At 37.9% G+C, this 19,899-nt stretch overlaps 1 protein-coding gene across 1 annotated transcript in view; it reads right to left on the bottom strand.

Annotated features, from left to right (window-relative positions):
• The window catches only part of LOC120316067 (acid-sensing ion channel 2-like), a gene marked incomplete at its 5' end in the record, with an annotated part of 111,283 nt that extends 92,307 nt beyond the window's left edge, over window positions 1-18,976 (bottom strand). The window contains 2 exons of the mRNA XM_039361244.1: window positions 17,657-17,807; window positions 18,962-18,976. Coding sequence (XP_039217178.1) covers window positions 17,657-17,807; window positions 18,962-18,976 — 166 coding nt within the window. The remainder of the gene's footprint in view (window positions 1-17,656; window positions 17,808-18,961) is intronic.
• Between the last annotated feature and the right edge of the window lie 923 nt (window positions 18,977-19,899).

The raw sequence follows: 19,899 nt of genomic DNA, 5'->3' as shown, positions 1-19,899 counted from the left end.
GCGCTTCTTCGGAGCTGTCAGGGCTCAGTGGAAGCATTAGGATCAGTGCCAGGCTCCAGCTGGAGCTCGGCACTGATCCTGGTGCTTCTGCTGAGCCCAGAAGAAGCGCCGATCAGCTAGAATGTTGCAGCATCTCCAGGATCTTGTGATTTACATTCAGATGCTTGGCAACTGATTCATATTTATGATGGTCACAGTGTCCCAGGGTCATGTGAAGTGACCAAAACCTGCTGCAACCACCTAGCAGATGGGAGGGAATAAAAACCAAACACTCCCCCACCCCATCCCCGCTGCCAATCCTCAACAGAAATGCTCACAACAATGAAAACCTTGGATAGGAGGAAGAGCGCCGCGGGTGGGCAGGCAGGTGTCTTGCTCGGCTGTGGCTTGGGGGCACTTTTTTCAGTGCCACTGTAACTTCGAATAGTCACTAAGCAAACTGTTGTAAATCGAGAACTATCTGTACATTACCACTTTTTTTTTTTTGGTCATCAGGTTTTTGACACCTTCCTAGGCAACTGGTGGTACTCGGATATTGCTATATCCTAAAAGTGGTAATGGATGAAAAGGTTGAAAAGCCCTGGCTTAGAGCTCTAACGACAAGAATATGGAAACAAACAACAAGTGATAATAAGTGAACTGCTCTGTTTAAACACCATAAGCCTGGATACTCTCCAAGTTGGGAACCATTTTCTTTGGGCCAAATCTTTTCACTTCTTTCAGAAATGTCTAGGCTCAAGTCATTTCCTGATTTTACCTTTTGCTAGTTAAATTACTCTATGGTTACTCCTTAATCTTCCCATATCTGAATCCTCTGTAATATCAGTTCTTAGAGTACCTTGCATGTTTAACAAAATAAGAACTCTTATCCACTGCTTCTCTAACTAGGATCAACAAACAACTAGCTTTTCCTAGGTAGCATGTAATACATACATTATCCTAAAAATGTAACTATTGCTTTGGGGTGAATCTGGCAGTCATCAGTTGCAAAACTAGAAAATGTTCTCAAATTCCTATCAGATTTGAATGTGGGAATTCTTTTTGGAATATTAATTCTATAAATTCTATAAATATACCCCAATCCTAACTACAGAATTGTTTTCAGAATAACAAAGTTGGAAGGGATGTTGGAGGTTCTAGTTGTATCTAGTCCAACACTCTGCTCAAGCAGGAGATCCTCTAACATTCCAGACAAATGGCTCTCCAATCTCTTCTTTAAAACCTCCAGTGATAGAGCATCCGTAACTTCTGGAAGCAAGCCATTCCACTGATTAATTGCTTTCATTGTCAGGAAATTTCTCCTTAGTTCTGTGTTGGATCTGTCCTTGATAAGTTTGTAGTTTGTATCTGTTACTTCTTACCCTGCCCTCAGGCGTTTTAGAGAATACACCACTGGATTTTAGTAGCAAAGACCAACTGCTAAATTGGGGGTGCAGAGGAAGCATGCACATACTAGAAATTCTGTATTTTTGAAAGGCCAAAGAGTATATACTCTCTAAGATATTCCAGAGTACAGCAATACTTCAAATGTAAAGAATGGTTATTGATTTAGATGGACTCCCATCAGGCTGCAAGAAGGAAATTCACCAGCAGTCTGTCCTAAGGAAATTTAGGAATCTTATTCAAACACTGAGAATTACCCACTGCAGGCAGTGAAATGTGTCCTTTGCTCACTTGCATCTTCAGTTCTTCTTCATCAAAGTATGATGCAGTGTTGATCTTTGAATTCTTATTAAATGTTCTTTTCAAGTACAAAATAAAAAAGGGGAAAAAATCCTCAGTGTACATAAGGGAAGCTGAGACAGCCTGAGGTCCTAAGAAAAGATTGGTGGACTGGACCAAAGCATAATGCAATGGAATGGAAATGGGCTAATGGACAAAGTGTCAATAGCAGCACTTTTTCATTCAAGTGCATCAGCGGTCAATTTGTGCAGCTAAAACAAAATCTCACCAAAGATGCAGCTTTTGCTTATTCTTAGAGCAAAAGTTTAAGAGGACAAATACATGGAGACAGGAGACTATTACACAACATTGGTTATAGGCTGTTTTCTTCTGGTTATCAGAGGCCAGGTACAAACAGATGAAATATTTGTCTAGCTGAGTGTTAGGGCCTAGGCCCTAGGTCATACTCCAGATGTGATTGAGCATAATTTCCATCCTCCATGACTACTGGCCGCATTGACTAAGATACAAATTGCAGTTAAAGAGTTGGAGATCCCAAGTTTTAACAAGATTGCATGGTAGGCTTGGTAGAAAGGTGGATAAATATATGGGCTAACTCTAACAAGAAAGAACCACATATAATACAGCAGGTTTATATTTAAAAACCTGGCTGAGACTATACGCCATAAGGGAACTTCAATGGCAATGGTATGGGATGCAAGTAAAGCTTATATGCGTGGGGTTTTGATACAAATGAACAAGGCTTATAGACAGAAACAGGTGCAAAACGTAAGGAGTTGGAAGATGAGATTAAATTAAAGGAAAAAGTTTTAATTTTGAATCCTACAGATGAGAAGGTTAAGGAATCTATAAAATTGCTTAAATCGCAATTCAATATGTTAATGGCAGATCAGACTGCAACCAATTTACTTTATATGAAACATAATACATTTTGTAACGCTAACAAGCCAGGGAGATGGCTGGCTTATCAATTGCGAAAAAAACAGAAGTTGAGAATTATAGATAAAATAAATCATAATGGTAAATTGGTATATCAGAAGGAATTGATTAAGAAATCCTTTTCAGATTATTATACAAAATTATATATGGGTAGGAAAGTACAGGCTTTAGATATAGATAAATATTTACAAGATGCTCACTTTCCTAAGTTAACAGAAGATCAGAAACAAGAAATTAATGGATTGGTTACTATAGAGGAAATTGTTACAGCAATTAAACAATTAAAAGTAGGCAAAGCACCGGGCACTGATGGATTGACATCAATTTATTATAAGACTTCGATAGATGAGATGATAGAATCTTTAAGGGAACTTTTCAATAATATATTACAGGGATTAGAGATTCCCCCATCTTGGGGTAGAGCTTTTATATCTTTGATTCCAAAAGAGGATCAAGATCTTACTTTACCAAAAAATTATAGACCTATATCTCTTTTGAATGTAGATTATAGACTTATGACTGTGTTAAATCAATTGATACATATGGATCAAACTGGTTTTATAACTGGAAGATATATGAAAAATAATGTTAGACAAATTATTAATTTAATAGAATATTTGGATAAGAACAACCAGATTTCTGCAGAATTGATATTTTTAGATGCTGAAAAAGCTTTTGATCAGTTAAATTGGCAATTTATGTTAAGATTGGTTGAGGAAATGAATTTTGGAGATAGAATTTTACAGGCTCTTCGAGCCATTTACCAAAAGCAAACGGCGCAACTTATAGTTAATGGAGGTTTATCAGAGGTATTTCCAATTGAAAAGGGGATTAGACAGGTTTTAAAGGCAGAATGAAAATTCCCCAACTCTCTCTCCTGCTCATCTTTAATGAGAATTCACTGATTTAACTGCAAGTCAAAAGTTAAACTGAAATAAGGTGCTTCTTACAATGCATGATGTTATAACACTTGCCACAGGCAAGATGTGAAATGTTGTCAATATGCTTACAAGGCTTTAGAGAGCATCAGAGAAATTGATGGAAGATAGGTCAACTAGCAGCTATTATTCATTAAACTTATTTTATGTTCAGAGGTAATATGTCTTTACGTATCATGTTGTGAAGAGTAAAACAAGAACTGATTTCAAGTTTGCTAGCTGCATCGATCATTTAGAAGCAGAAGAATGGCTGAGTTAGAAATGCAAAGCCATACAACTGTTGTTTGACTATCTCCATTCAGCCTCAATAAAAGGTCAGTGAAAAAAATCCATAAGCAAATATTTGGAGGACCAATGGGTGAGGCTATACATTGAGCATGCCACAAAGAATGAATTTATGCCCACTTTCTTCCACAAACAAATTTATGCCCACTTTCTTCTCTCTAGCATTAAAGAGATCATTTAACAAAAGTAATGTTCTGAAGGTCATGCTAGAAAATGGTGAATGCTATAATAAGTGAATTAATATAATATTATATTGTCAATCCATTTTCTGGGTTTGCTTAGTATATTAATCTTAAGTTAAACAGTCACAGAATCATAAAATTTTAGTCCAACTCTCTGTCCAGAGCAGGAACCTTTAAACCATCCCAGTCAAATGGCTATCTAACCTTTACCTGAAAATCTCCAGTAATGGCACACCCATAACTTCAGGAAGCATTGCTGAATAACTCTTAGGAAATTCTTCCTGATTTTGGGTTTCAGTCTCTCTCTGTAAAGTTTCTGTCCACTGGGTACTTGCCCAACTCTATGGAGAATAACTCTACACACTTTCCTGCAACAACTTTGCAAGTACTGGAACACTGCTATCAAGTTTTTCTTTAGATTAAACTTACCTAATTCTTTTCACTAAATCAGAGGATTCAACCTCCATGCTATTCACCATCTTTGGTGTTTCCTTCGGCACTCTTTCCAGCTTCTCAGAGTCTTCCTTGTATTATAAGAACCAGAACAGCACCCCCTATTTCAAGTGCCATGTGACCAGTGTGGCAGACAGCAGAACTATCATATCACATGATCTCAATGCCACATCTCTTTTCATACAGCACAAGACTGTATTTATTCTTTTAGCTACTAACTCATAATCTGTTGTCTACCAGAATGCTGAATTCTGTCTCACAAGCTGAGCCATGTATCACCACCTTATTCTGCACTCATTCATGTCTTTTATTATTTTCACGCAGAACCTACTTTTCTCATCACTAAACCTCAGATTGCTTGATAGGTCTCAATATTATCTGGAACTGTCCCACCCCACTGGGTTTGGCCCATCCCACTTGTGCCAGCAGAGGAGGTGTGATGCGGGTCCTGTCAGCCTGATCATTTCAACTGGTGGGATCCAGGAGGAGGGGCTTCTTTGCTGTTGGCTTCTGCCCTCTGGAACATCTCCCCCTCCCCAATGTAAGGTCAGCCCAACCCTCTTATCCTTTCATAAGGTTCTAAAGACCTGGCTCTGCCAGTTGGCCTGGAGCCCCAATGGGGGAACAGCACAATGGAGGTGCTTGATTGAGTAACAACAGATCCCACCTCCTCCCCTGCCCTCCCCATGTGTCCTTAGATTTTAATCTTTGATTTTTATTTACTTATGATTTAATGTAGATATACTTTTATGAGTGTAAGCTGCTCAGAGTTACTTTATGGTAAAATGGGTGGCCAATAAATGTCTTAAACAAACAAACAAACAAACAAACAAACAAACACTGAAATTATCAAGATGGTTTTTGAACTTTTAACCTGTTTTCTGAGTTGTTAGCAATCCATCCCCCTTTTTGTGTCATTTGCAAATTTAATGAGCATCCCTTCTTTTTCCTTAGCTAAGTAATTTATGAAAATATTGAAAAGCACTGGGTCCAATGAATTATTAAAAATCTTATTCCCTGTTGATATAAAATCATACACATTAGCTATGGTTGTTAATCCTCTGTGAATTGTGGTAGTGGGCCATTCTTCCCACATTGTATCGTTTGAATTAAGTCTTACTTAAATGTATATGTACATCTATAGCATTCCTTTTGTCTAGTAATTTAAAAAGGAAAAGCAGAAGTTTTATCTGGCATGTCCTGTTTTTAACAAAATCATGCTGGCTTCAAGTCACCACCTTTTTCTTTCTAGAAAGACTTCTACTAAGTCTTTAAAAATCACTAGCAATGTTTAAATTGCTAAAGACTAGTTATGTGAATGTAGCTATTAAGTTTGTAATTGTATTGGTTAACCATAATATGAATGAAAGTGATAATTTTCAGGAATAAGTACAGGATTAAATTCAGGTCTCTATAGTTTTGATCTAACACTACAGTGATTAGATTAAGATAAAACCAAACAAGTCATTCTATGTGCTCCTTGATATATAAAACCTACTGCTGTCTCTCCGTGCTCATGATTTGGGTTTTTTTTGGATCATGAAATTCTTACTTTGCATTAATATATGTCAAAGATAGAAAACCTAAGGTTTTGTTGTTGAATTAGAAACTCCAGTTAATGTGGCTAATAAGAAAGCATGCTCAAGTTGGAATTTTGTAATAATGTAGGGAACCACAAATTCTCAATTTTCTACTTCTATGATTGGGGAATGATGGATAGGAATAATCAGTTGGATGTTAATGGTTAAGCCATGACTTTTAGGTCCAGGATGTAGAGTGAGTACATTGAACCTCTTTCACATCAATTGACTAAGTGCATAAAATAGCTTAAAGCACTTTGTTTTCTATGGTCTCTAGGCCACTGGCAGAGAAGGGAAATGCCAATGACCTTTTCTCGCTAGAAAAACATAGCTAATTGCTTGTATTTCTCTGTTCATTAGGAAAAGATCCAAAATGTAATGAGATGAGAGAACATTTGCGTGTTCCTCTGGGTGACATCTCTTGTTGTCCTTATGAAGGTCAAGGGTAGCCAGAGCTGGCTTAGAGACAAATTCTCAGGCCAACACTTTCTCCTCCATCATCTCTGAGAATTTTATTTATTTTTCTGCTTTGTAGCATTTTTAAAGAAGCCATTCATCGAGCAGCACTTTAAGCATTCCCAGCAACATAAATCAAGAACTTTGTCACCTTTTTATGGCTACAACTAAGTATTGCTACCTGGTAATACAGCATCTTAAGATCATTTAAAAGAAAGTTTTGTCCTTCGTCTTGTAAGACTGTTGATGTCTGATCCAAGATTGTTTTATGAAGAAGTTGAATAGAGGGGTCCAAATCCTACTTAGGACAAAAGAACTGCCATAAAGATTTACAAGACTAAGGACCAATTTCTGATCACAAGGAAAGGTGAAAAAGTTACTCTGCAGACCAAGATATTGGCAAAATCATAATTAGAACAGCAATAAACTACTTGACACTGTCCAGATGTTAGGGATTTCAATTCACATCAGCCCCAACCAAAACAGCTAAAAAGAAAGGGATTTTAGGAACTGTTTTCCAAAACAACTTGAATCAAGTTATTTCAAACCCTCTACTCCATCATGTATATAGGATGTTAAGACATATATAGAGAACTATAGTGTGATTTATATTAATAATGCAAACTAAAGATATTTGTGTTACTTAGTCTGCAATTTGGAGCTGTCCTTGAAGATAACCCAGAAGTTACAACTGGTTCCACATACATTGACTTTCAGTTATTTTCTGGATGAGATTCAAGATGGTGGTTATCACCAATACACTCCTAAATGCCATGGTGCTAGTTTATCTGTGGGACTGCCCCTCTCTGGAAGTACATGCTCATCCTACCAAGTTAGATAGGATGCAGTGCGCTCCATATTCCTTCCCTTAAATGTTGCTATCTAGTTGGACTTCACAGATGTGTTTTTTCCATGGCTCCTCCAACACTTTAGAACAGCCTTTTCTCCTGAGATCTGGAAGATCCCCACTCTTCTGAAGGGCTGTGAAGACCTGGCTCTTCACCAGTACTGTGCTAAGACAGAAGTAAATGTAAATATGGAATTAGTGGATTGTTGTAGCACTATGATTGTCTTACATATTATGTTGTTGTTGTCAGGTTCTGTTGCTCATATGAAAGGGGCCAAGGAATCGTCCATCGTGGGCACCTCCAGTGCATCTGCTAAATCTTGCGCAATGCTGAACAGGTTTTTTTGTTCCCACTGGGGAGGGGAAAGGTGCCAGGGGAGACCCACTGTTTCCGGACTGCATTGAGGAATAGGGGCGGACAAGGTATATGATGCTGTGTTACTACCGGTTCGGTGAATACAGGGTCCGCATCTGAATTGGATGTTGTTGTTGTCACTGGTGTAGACTGATCGGGACCAAAGTGAGCTGTAGAACTGGCCTTACGAAGCAAGGGTATGAAAAGAGAGAGGTTAAAAAGCCCGCCGAATGGCGGGGGTCCGGAGGAGGATCCTCCTTCTCCGACCATGGAGCATCTAATTCTTGGTCATACTACGGAGGGGATGAGGCCCTGCTATATGAAGATTGGGATGGGGAGGGAGGCTCGTGGTATCCCATGTTAGCTGATTGGGGAATCGGAAGAGAAACAACTGAATTGGCCCTGGCCATCTGTGACCTGGCCGCAAGAGCCCGATCCACTGCCTGAACAATTAATGCCTGAAGGCGGTCCTCAGGGGGGAAGGTGTCAGCTTCGGCTACCCTGAGTCCAGCAGCCGTGGGGATGAAAGTAGCCTCTGGGACCAGGTGCTGGACCTGTGGTACCGGTACCGATTGAGGAGTGTAAACATCCCAATCTGGTCCAGGCGGAGTGGGAGAGGAGAGTGGCTTTCCTGGTGACCAGACTCCTGGGCAGAGATAGAAGGACCTAGTGGTAAGTCAAAAGAAGGGGCTTGGCCGAGATTCTACCTACCTCCTGGTTGGAAGATCTGTGTCATTTTCGGCCCAAGGAAGGAGGTAAGGCATCCTTGGTCCGGAGGCTGGGTTGTTCTCCATTCTGGTTAGGTAACTCAGATGCACAAGAAGGTACTCCTTGTATTGACTTCAATTGGTGGGTGAGTGTGAAGGACAGGGGATGACAATGATCACCCTAACCCCCTGGTCACCAGACTGGCACTAATGACCAGTAGCATCTACAGCCGCAGCAAAGTAACCGAGGTAGCGACAGCCAGCCTGCTTGTAGGGTGTACTGTGTTGCCCAGCCACTAAGGTGATAAGTGGCAACATAGATTGGACCTTGTCCTCCAGGAAAAAAGGACAAGAAAATAAAAGTAAGAAAAAAAATGTCTGTATGAGGAGGCTGTAAAACTCCTCAGGGGAAGCCCCCTATTGCAGGCCCCAGGGAATTACTACAGGAGCTGCACAGGTGCAGAATGCATGGCCTACAGGCCAGTGAAACAGAGCATGAGGCTCGTTCAAAATGGCGGCCACGGCCTAGCTAATTCTCCCTCTTAATGAGCAAAGACACCTCTGAAATCGGGATCCAAGGAGAGCAGCGCCAGCCCACTCCCCTGAACCAAATGTGCCTGAAACGACTGTGGAGTAGAGGAAGATCCCTTCCCCCAGTTGTGTTCCCAGGTGAAACAAAGTCGGCAGCCACACGGTCTGCAAAATGGCGGCCGCAACCTGATGTTGAATTCCCCCTGATCAATTCTCGGAGGGGAGGGTGAAGATGGCCCACGTGCCTGTCTAATTAGCCTTTCTGGTGAAGGGAACTTTCAGGAGATCCCATAGGAGGCAGCCGCCAAAACGGAGAAAAAAACAGGAAAAAAACCTTCAGTTTGGAAGCAAAGGAGAAAGGATCGGCCACACGTGAGTGAACAAACGGACGATCCGGCTGCCACGTGGCTGCTGAAGCAGCGGCCGTAATCACCGACAAAGGGGCGAATGAAGGGGATGTTAATAGCCCTGAGGGAGGGGAAGGAAAGGAATTCTGGCACTTAAGCAGTTAAACTGAAGCAGCGCTGATCCCAGCGCTGCTCAGGAGACTACCGCTATATGCAAAAACCACGAATGGGAACTGGTGCGGGGGATAGAAATAGAAATAGCACTGAGCCCAGTGCTGTCTGAAGGGAAGGAAGGAGAATGAGAGTCTCCGTTCCATCTGAAATGCAGGGGGAATTCAGGTACTTAACAGCCAAGCTAAAGCAGTGCTGATCCCAGCGCTGCTCAGAGGCTGAGGAAATATGGAATGGGACTCAATCTACCTGCCTATGAGCCAAACTTGCACAACTGTCCAATCTGACTGTCCGATCAAGTCGAAACTGGGACACTCTAGTCCAGGACAGGCATAGTACTTTGGCTGACTTGATCTGATTGGGCAGGAACACAGTCTAAATCCATTGGTGGATTCTCCATCTCCTGTGCTGGAGAACTTTCTGTATAAAAAAGTATGAACTAGTAACCATTTCAGGCATCACTTTTCTTTGAAAAGGAAGTAGAATCTAATAGGTCACCTATTTTCAGTCACATATTAAGTCAATAGAGCTATAATTGCCAACTTTTCAGGTATTCTGTCTATTTCCTATCCTCAAGCATCAAGACAGGATCAAAAATGGAAATTCACAGGTGGAGCTTTTTCTATCCCTGCACAAACACACTGGAGAAAGGTATCTCTATTGAATTTTTGCCAGTCATCAGACAGCAGAAAAGCTGTTCTACATAAATAATGTAATTCTCTCTAGACTATAACATTGTATTATTATTTGTGTTACACAAGCCTCATGTTCAAAAAATTATGAACATCAACTAGCATTTTCCCATACTGATACAGTATATTCATTGATAGTTGCTGTTCAATATGTATGGACAAAAAGAGTGAGGGAGTGAAGATTTATTATGTTGGGTTCTTTGGAGTTTGCTAAACAGCAACATATCATTGGCCCAGTAGGCTGAAATTATTGGGATTTGTAGTTCTATAATCTTTTTTTGGGGGGGGGGGGGTTTACAGTTTTCCAAATTGCACTGACAGTCTTATCTCCAAATACTGATGATGAGTACAAATAGCCATATAAAGCAAGTGGATACACTTCTCCCCATCCTTTGGGGAAGGATAGAAGCTGAAGTAGAAATTACAAGAATAGTGCCAAATTTTGAATAGTCCCTTCCTTTGATAACAATATCAGAAGAGATATATTGCCAAGTTGAAAATTCTAGTGTCCTATACATTATCATTTTCCTTGCATTTTTAAGAGATTCAGCACCTAAAATCTCAGGGAGAGGGGGGGAGAGAGGAAAAGGGCTTAGTTGTCATGATATATTTTGATGCTAGTATTTGGATCTCCTCTATTCTGCACCAAATTATATGTTGTTATGGCAACTAAAGCTGCTGATTACAATATGTGCATGTGCACATGGTAAGTACATGTGTTATATGCATATGCTGTATGTATATAAGACGATCAAATACACATCATTTGTAAGTTTGGGGAGAATGCTCATCTCTGCAAAAAAGATAAAAGAGTTTTTGATCAGCCAGACTTAGGGAACAAATAATGGCTTTAAGAGTTATAGATCTAGATTAGACTGTTAAGAAATCAGTTTCCAACGGTAGAGGGTGGAAGAAGCACTTAAAATAAAAACAAGCACTTAGAAAGAAAAGGAAAACCCCTAATGGTCTTCTTTGCAAACAAGCTGCTCAGACTGAAACAGCACAGCAATTCTAAAGCCATGGAACAGGTAAGGAACTGATTCCCGAGGTCATTACATTCCCAGGTCTGGGAAACTTCATATTTTACATTATTTTTTTTTTACTCCTTGATCATCCAAACAAATATTCTGGAGTTGCACAGGGCAGATTGCTTGAGAGACTGAACTCCTGCTTTGAGTCCAATTTAGGATAGGTAGAAAGAAGGAACTCACAGCTGCCTTACAGTGCAGCAAAGGCAGAGTGATTGATAGGATTTAGAAGTTCTTATACTGGATCATCACCCACCAGTGTTGCCAGTCTAAATTGCTTTTGGAATCCTGTTGGAGAAATATTCCACCCTGGTTAATTTTTCCTTAGCACAAGGACAATTTAAAGATATTGAAGATCTATAATGGGGCTTTTTGATTGTTTACACTGCTTTTAACAGAACTTATCTAATATATTTTTGTAGCATAACATGTAACAGTTCAAAAGGAGAGAGGGTTACATCTGGGAAACAGGATGAAGAAAGAATTAAATTGCTTTTCCCTATAATTCAAGTCCCAACTCACCACACATATACTCCCTTAACAGCTTTTAAATAAAATTAAAGAAGTGGGAGATCTGATCAAGTACTTCCAACATCTCATCTATTCCTAATATTTTCATCCCTGTGGTGAGATGACAGGTCGGTGTCATCAGCAGAATAAGCACAGACAGGAAAGATGTGAAATTAAATTCCAGCTCAGTCATGAAAGCCATTGGCAACTTGGTCAAATAACAGTCAATTTCTAATCTATTTCTGTTGCATGTATTTTCCAAGAAAGGGCAAAACAAAATGTAACAAATAAGAAAAATACCGCTATGTCTACTTCGTGATGAGACACTCATTTTTAGGTTCTCCAAAAATATTCCTTTAAGCTTGACTCTTTGCATGTGTTTAAGAATCAGCTCTTCCCTGTATATGACATTTTCCTCTTAGCTAAGAAAATGCTGGGTTTCTCTCTTGTGAACAAGGAGGAAGGAGAAAATATATTTCATACAACTTGGCTGAGTTTATATAATGGCTAAGCTATGATTTGCTTAAACACTGTTGAATAAATTATAACTGGATGGGGTTTTCCAACATACTGAACCATAAAACTGTACTTTACAAACCAGAATTCTTAATCCAACATCAAATAGATTTCATTAATGTGACATAAAACCATTATTCCCTACTTTCCTTCTCTTGCAGAGATAAAACTATACATAACTAAATCTTCTTCTTCTTCTTGTGCCATATCCGTTATCGGACATTGGCGATCATGTTGGCGATCCTGTTTTTATCAGCAGCCACACGAAAAAAGGCTGTTGAGTTTTGTCCAAACCAGTCCCTTAGATTTTGAAACCAAATAGACCTCTCATACAGTTTACACTTATGAGGGATATTATCTTGTTCGTGGTATTGTTTGTCTCTTCATAACTGGAATCTATTTCCCAGACAAACCCACATTTGGACTATATCATTTCAAATTACCAACAGTAGTATTTTCATGCTGGTGGTAGTTGACCTGTCTCCTGTTTACAACATAGTCCTTTCAGCAGTTCCAAGAAGGTTCCACACCCATCTGCCCTACTCAAGTAGCACTGAAGGCACAGATAAACCTCCATGTGGCCTCAGCAACTCTCAGAAAGAGTGCTAATGACCAGAGGACTGCAAGGAATATAAATCCTTCCATTTTCCACCATTCAGTGAGAAATGAAGAAGCTTCTTAGATGAGAAGCAAAATGTCTTCAAGGAAAAACAAACATAATGCAAGTTGCCTTTTGCAATAACCTTTGGAACAACCATGACTTGGATGACTGAAAATCTCTGATAGACATTTCTGAGAAGCCCTTGAATGTTTGCCCCACAGCCTTACCATGCTGCCACAACTGCTGAAACCTGCATTAATCTGACGGAAGAGGAAAATGTCTGCATATAGCATTACTGGCTGTTGATCAGCAGTACCTTTAAATTGGTAAGATGCATGCAACTATATTGGTTTGGAAGGTAATCTATAGATTAGTGATTCTAATTTGTACAGAACAATGTGAGCATGGTAACTATGAATTTTGATTATTCTTGTGGCATGCTGGCCAAAATGTGTCTAACCAGCACTATTTTGCCATTAGTAAATAATACTGCACGTGGCACAAGAACAGTGTACCCCTTTGACATTGTATTAAAAGTGTTGGAAGACACTTTCAGTAAGTCAAGCCAGAAGAGATATGAATCCATTTGGAAATGATAAAAAAGATTGCTGCTTGGAATGTAAGAAGGATAAAAAATAATGAGTTAATAAATGGAAGAAAAAAAAATAGATAAATGACTGAGAAATTTTTTAAAAAGTATAATTGTATAATAGCTGAATGAAGGTGACCTGATCATACAAAGTGAAAGCATATACTGTAGGTATTGTGTAAAAGTATAGGCTTAATTACAAATGAAGGGTCTAAATAAAATGTATGTCAGAAAACATGCATTGGTGAAATATAAACTTTTCCTGGTGTGCATGAAAATCAAATCACAGGTTGGATGAATTCTTTAGTAGGATCATATGTGATAATTTTGCAAGTGCTACTTCGTGCTGAGAGACCTTCATACAGAGAATACAAAGAAATTAGTTCTGTTCATATAGTCATGGTCTAAGAAAGCATTCATATTTATTTTGCTCTTTTGGAGATAACAATGAAAGTATTAATTGTTAGAACTTTATGTAGTGCTTTCCATTATGGCCTTACTGAGAACTGAGGAAAGAGAATTCCTCCTTCCAAGGAAACCTTATAAAGCAATTTCCCCACCTTTGGAGCTCTTAGGTCTATGTAAGTATGAAGCATGGCCATGGTGATTTGGGATGATGGAAACTCTAATCCACCACATTTAAAAAGCGTAAAGTTGTGGATGGCTGCTCTCAGTAAGGTTTTATCTTTGGTGGGATATGGTATGAACAGTTCAGTTTTTTGGTTATCTAAAATACATCACTGTGCATTCTTGAAACGTATTTATTTATTAGTTCCATTAATTTATATAGCTGACCACTTCAAACATTACTCTGGGTCACTTACAGCAATTAAAAACTATATAAAAACAAAGAACAATGTAAAATCAAATATACAAACACATATAAAATCCATGCAACAGATCAGTAGCTGAAGTATAAAAAAGCCACTGCCAACAATCAACATATCATCATTGTAGAAGTTCTACTGCATTCTCAAAACTCCAGTGGTAAAACCATGTCTTTCAGACCTTATGACAAGTCAGTAGATTGGGGCAATCTGATCTTTGGGAGAATGAATTTTCAAAGGACAAGCATTATGATAGGCCTCTTCTGGGCCCCAACAGTTGTCATTCCCTAACAGAAAGAACTCAAAGCATGTCTTCTGCCAGACCTAATAAGCAGATTTAATCAGGAAAGTAGTCCCTCTAATAGTCTGGTACCATTACATGAAGGGTTTTATAAATCGTCAGCACCTGAATTAAACCAGAAGCATACTGGAAATCAATAAAGCTCACAGACCAGAGATATAATGTCCACTGACTGAAGAGTGCAACAACTATCCACATAGCTGCATTTTGCACCAGCTGTTCTTCAAGGGCAGCTCCATCTAAAGCACATTGCAAAAGTCCATTCAACACCCTCCTGCTCTTACATACCGGTAATAGGAAGGGAAGACACTGGGCAGATTGGAGAGAGCTGGATAGGTCAGCAGAATATGCTACACTGGCAGCTGCAGAGACTGCACTAGCCATGCCCTATTTGCCTCATTCAGAATTTGTTTTGTCTGAAACCCAGAATGTAAATATATGATCTGGGGAACGGGATTAGTAGAAACTAGATTTTAGCTATATGCCTTTTCTTTGAACTCTGGCTTTTAATTTCTTTGCCTTACTTTTCTCATTCCTTTCTAGGCTTTTCATAATGTAGTTTACCCCAAAAGGGAACTGTATGATTAAAATATATGATAAATGATTAAATACATCTGGAGTATATTTATTTCAGCTATATTTAATCAATTAATTATAAGTAATATATAATTCAATTTTTTTCTTAGTCTAAGCCATTCCATTTTGGAGAGCATTCCTTGACCAGATAAAATTGTGTAAACTTGTCACAAAAGTTCTTTATAAAGTTTTTTTCCTATCTTTTCATATCTCTCCTCCAAGTATTATCCAGATTCTCAAGTCTGGTTTTGTAGTTATGGCAATTCCAGATATAATCTTAAAACAAAATTCAGCAAGATACTAACATTGCTTCTTAGATCTCAGAGATTTAAGATTTTGTTGCTGATGCAACAAAAGGAGAACTGATTTTTTTGAATCATATCCCATATTCTACCCAGTTATTTGCTGCTGGAATGAATTTTCTCACAAGAATAAAGTCACTTCTATACATTTCTGTTATCCTTGTTCTGCTAATATTAAAACCTGATTGCTCTTCTGGCAGAGCAGAGATATCTTAAAGTAAGCACATGTCCACAGTCACTTTCAAATGCTAACTACTACCTTTACTGAAGAAAGAGTCAACATAAGCCTAATATATATGAAACAATTTTGGAGTTCTGCTTTGAAGTTTAAGCTCCACTGATGATGATGTGTAAAATGATACTGTTGCATTTAAAGAGAGAAGAACTGGGTTCAAATTCTTGTTCCTCTTAAACAGTGTTGGATGATTATAAATCATTCAAAGAAAAAAATAGAATAAATAATAGCACAGAATAAACTATTTCTATTTTTGTTTACAGGTAGTGCTCAATTTACCACCATTCATTTAGCAACCATTTGAAGTTAAAAAGGCACTGTAAAAAGTGACTTATAACCAGTAATTGCACTTATGACCACTGTAGTATCCTCACGTCATGGGATCAAAATTTAGGCATTTGGCAAGCAGGATGTATGTGCCATGGTTGCAGCGTATTGGGTCATATGATCATCATTTGTGTCCTTTGCAGCCGACTTCTATCAAGCAAAATCAATGGAGAAGCTGGACTTATTTAATGACTGCATGATTCACTTAACAACTGCAGTGATTCATTTAACAACCACGGCATAAAGGTCATAAAATCAGGAATAACTCACTTAGCAACCGTCACATAGCAACAGAAATTCTGGTTCCAATTGTAGCCATATGCTGAGAATTTCCTATATATAAGACAAAATTATACCAAACCCCAACCATGGTAGTAATTAGGAATAAGAACAAATTTCTCAAGTTGTTTTCATATTCTATATTTTCTTACCATTAAAGTTGTTCTTGTCTATTTTCAGATCGGCTCATGACACAATAATAGCAATAAAATTATTTAATGAAATGCTATGTTGTCCTTTTTCAGAAATGCATGAACATTTGTGTAACCTTTTCCATGAATGTTTTATTCAGAGAACTGCACTGAAACAACTAACTGCATTTCAATTTGGCTATCAGTTTTCTAATGGGAGAAAAGGATCTAACGTTCAAAACGGGAAGGTACCAATTCCCCATTATTTATTTACACCTTCCATTCACCAGGAATATATTAAGGACCCAACTGTGATAAATTCAAATGGGATCTAAGTATATCAGTAGGTTTAGCTGTGAAAGCAGTATGCTGTTAAAAATATGAAATGCTGGAAATACACAAGAAGCACTTGTCTCCATTATGTCCTGTTTCAGAATTTCACATATATGTATGATAGTCATAGCTGGGAACAGAACAACCAGAGTTTACATGTCCTCACTGTAATTTCAATTAATGCCATAAAAAAAATGGAAGGCTGTTTGAGCAGATAGTAGCATCAGGCTGATCTTGTCTGGCTTATATATTATATAGCAGTGTTTCCCAAACTTGACAATTTTAAGGCATGAGGACTTCAACTCCCAGAATTCCACAGCCAGCAACGCTGGCTTTGGAATTCTGGGAGTTGAAGTCCACATGCCTTAAAATTGTCAAGTTTGGGAAACACTGTTATATAGGGTCTGGCCTGATTAATCCTTAGATGACAGATTATCATGGCTATAGGCTGAACTGGAAATATTCTGAAAGAAAACACTGGTGAATCATGTCTGTATTGTTGCCCAAAAAAATACCCTTTGCTGAGAGCCAGTTTGGTGTAGCGGTTAAGAGGATGGCCTGGTAATCAGGAGGCAATGAATTACATTTTCGCTTAGGCATGAAAGCTGGCTGAGTGACTTTGGGACAATCATTCTCTTTCAGTTCAACCCACTTCACAGGGTTCTTGTTATGGAGAAAATAGGAGGAGGAAATAGCATTATAAAGTAATAAAGGTGGGATAAAAATCCTGCATGGATTTCATTAAGTCACAAAGAGGCAAGTTTGATTTAAAAGAAACTTTATGTTTTCTTGAATCTGGGAGACATAGGAACTGCAATTCCACTATACTGGACTATGTTGATTCAACTTCTACTTATTTTTAATACTGAACTGGCTAAAGATCAGCAAATATCTATCTGGCAACAGATAAACAGAATAAATAGTTCTCCTCTCACCTGTTTCTCCCCATATTGGCAAGTATTCATCTTGCTGAATGTCCAGCATTATCTCCAGTCCATTGCCTGTCCCACCCTTGAACGTGGTCAACAGTGGATGCCCCTCTTCTCTTGAGTTAAACATGTAGCATTTCCCATATTTCGTAAACACCTAGGGAAGAAAGGGAGAAAAATCATAGCTGAGAAACATTCTTAGGTTCTGTGAACTTAATTTCAGAAAGTCTAAGTAATATAATTTTATTTAATGCTATTTAATAGAATTTTAAAGACATATCTCTGGGTGGCTCCATCTTAAAAAAGCAGAAACAATTTAAAAAAAAGAAACATATCATATACATCTAGAAGGCAAACTTTCTATAACAAGCAAGACAGAGACTCAATTACCACCTTGCCCAAGGCCTGGGAAATCAGCCAAGTTTTCAGTGACTTTCTGAATAACACCAGAGTGGGAATCATATGGGATTCTATCAGGAGGATACTCTCACAGAATCATCTTTCAAAACTTAATTAACATTGAAACCTTTATATAAAATATCTCCTACAGTTCAAACATATGGATATACATTAACTATTAACACCAAGACCCATACCATTTGATGACACTTATTTTTAATTATAGATTCCTAATTTTAAAAAGCCAAATTAATACATGAATAAATGATGAACTTTAAAATTCTAAATAATGTAATTAATGGCATTACATATATGATCATTAAGTGATAGATAAAATGCAGATATTGTAATAGAATAGAATATTTTGCCAATAGCAATGTAGTAGATTGTGACATATTTTTACATCCATCTCACAATCCCAAACTAATCATCTAAAAGTCCTAGTAGAGACAGCTTCACAAACATCTAAATATCGCCATAGGTAATGCTGTTTCTTGTAGATACCAGCCTCATCTTGGAGGAAAAATAAGAGTATACAATACTCAACTGCTTCATACACCTATGCACTAGGAAGTCTCTTTCAACAAATTTATGCATTATAGTATCTACATCTTTATAGTTTACAGATTTTTTAAAGACAGCTTAAGGATATGGAATATAATAAATATTAAAAAAATACTATAAACTATGTAACTTAAACTCAATATTAAAAAAAAATGCTAATAAAATAGAACACAGGGCTAGAAGAGACCTCTTCTAGTCCAAATCCCTGCTCAAGGTAGGAGAACTTATACCATCCCAGTCAAATGGTTATCCAGAAGACATTACAAATAATATAATAACAAATATAATAACAAATAATAAAATCCAAAAAAATAGCTAAACAACCATTGTTTAGTTATATAGGCATACCCTTTCCTCTTCTGTCTTTTCCCATTACAGCTAATATTTGCAACTCTTATATGTAAAGCAATTTGAGCAAATTTCCTTACTTTTGCATAATATATTTGCTTTTGAATGGCCCTAGCAGGAGTGAGGAACTAGGCCTGGCATTTACACCTTATTTCTTATTTCTTCTTCCTTAGTTTCTTTTAACTTTATTAAGAAGTGCGTAATAAAGAACTTCTCCATTTGAAAATTATATAAATTCAGGGGATTTCCAACATACAAAGAAGTAAAAAGTTTATAATTTAAATGAAAAATAATGTTTTAATAAATACAATAGAAAGGACCAACAAGGAGCAGCTTAATGAACTAGTTGGAAACTGGCTCAACTTATCACTGTAATAAATTGTATTGTAAGTCATGACAGTCATAAGTCAAGGCACAAAGCCAACATAATTTTACAACTGTTTTTGTGATGATCACTACGGGAATCCATTCCTATGTGCACTTTTTGCCAGAAATCATTCAAAAAAGCTGGAAAACGGCAAAAAAAATGTAATAAATTGTGACCGTGGAATGTTGCAACCAGCCAGTTTCCAACACCTGAAATGTGGTCATGTGACCATAGGCAAGGGATGTGTGTGTGTGTGTGTGTGTGTGTGTGTGTGTGTGCATGCACGCCAGCAGAAGTCCGAAACTAAATTAGAAGTAGCTTTTCAGAGTCCATCGTAATATCAAATGGTTACCAAACAATTGGTCATTAAGTGGACTATTATAAAAATAAAAAATTATCAATAGCACGGAATGGAGGTGGGATAGATCTTGCATACTACTATTTTTTTTTAACATTGGCTGTGCTGCCAACTTTTGTCCAAAGGCAGGAACAGCAAAACAACCACCATTATATGTTACAAAAGGATTTGTGAGAGGGAATTTATGCAAGCAACATTATTTTATATAATGTT

The sequence above is a fragment of the Crotalus tigris genome, unplaced genomic scaffold (assembly GCF_016545835.1).
Source record: "Crotalus tigris isolate CLP2741 ecotype Arizona unplaced genomic scaffold, ASM1654583v1 scf7180000019221.656610, whole genome shotgun sequence".
NCBI classification, from domain to species: Eukaryota; Metazoa; Chordata; class Lepidosauria; order Squamata; family Viperidae; genus Crotalus; species Crotalus tigris.
The sequence above is the reverse complement of the archived record's forward strand: the minus strand, read 5'-3'. Positions and strand labels throughout refer to the sequence as shown.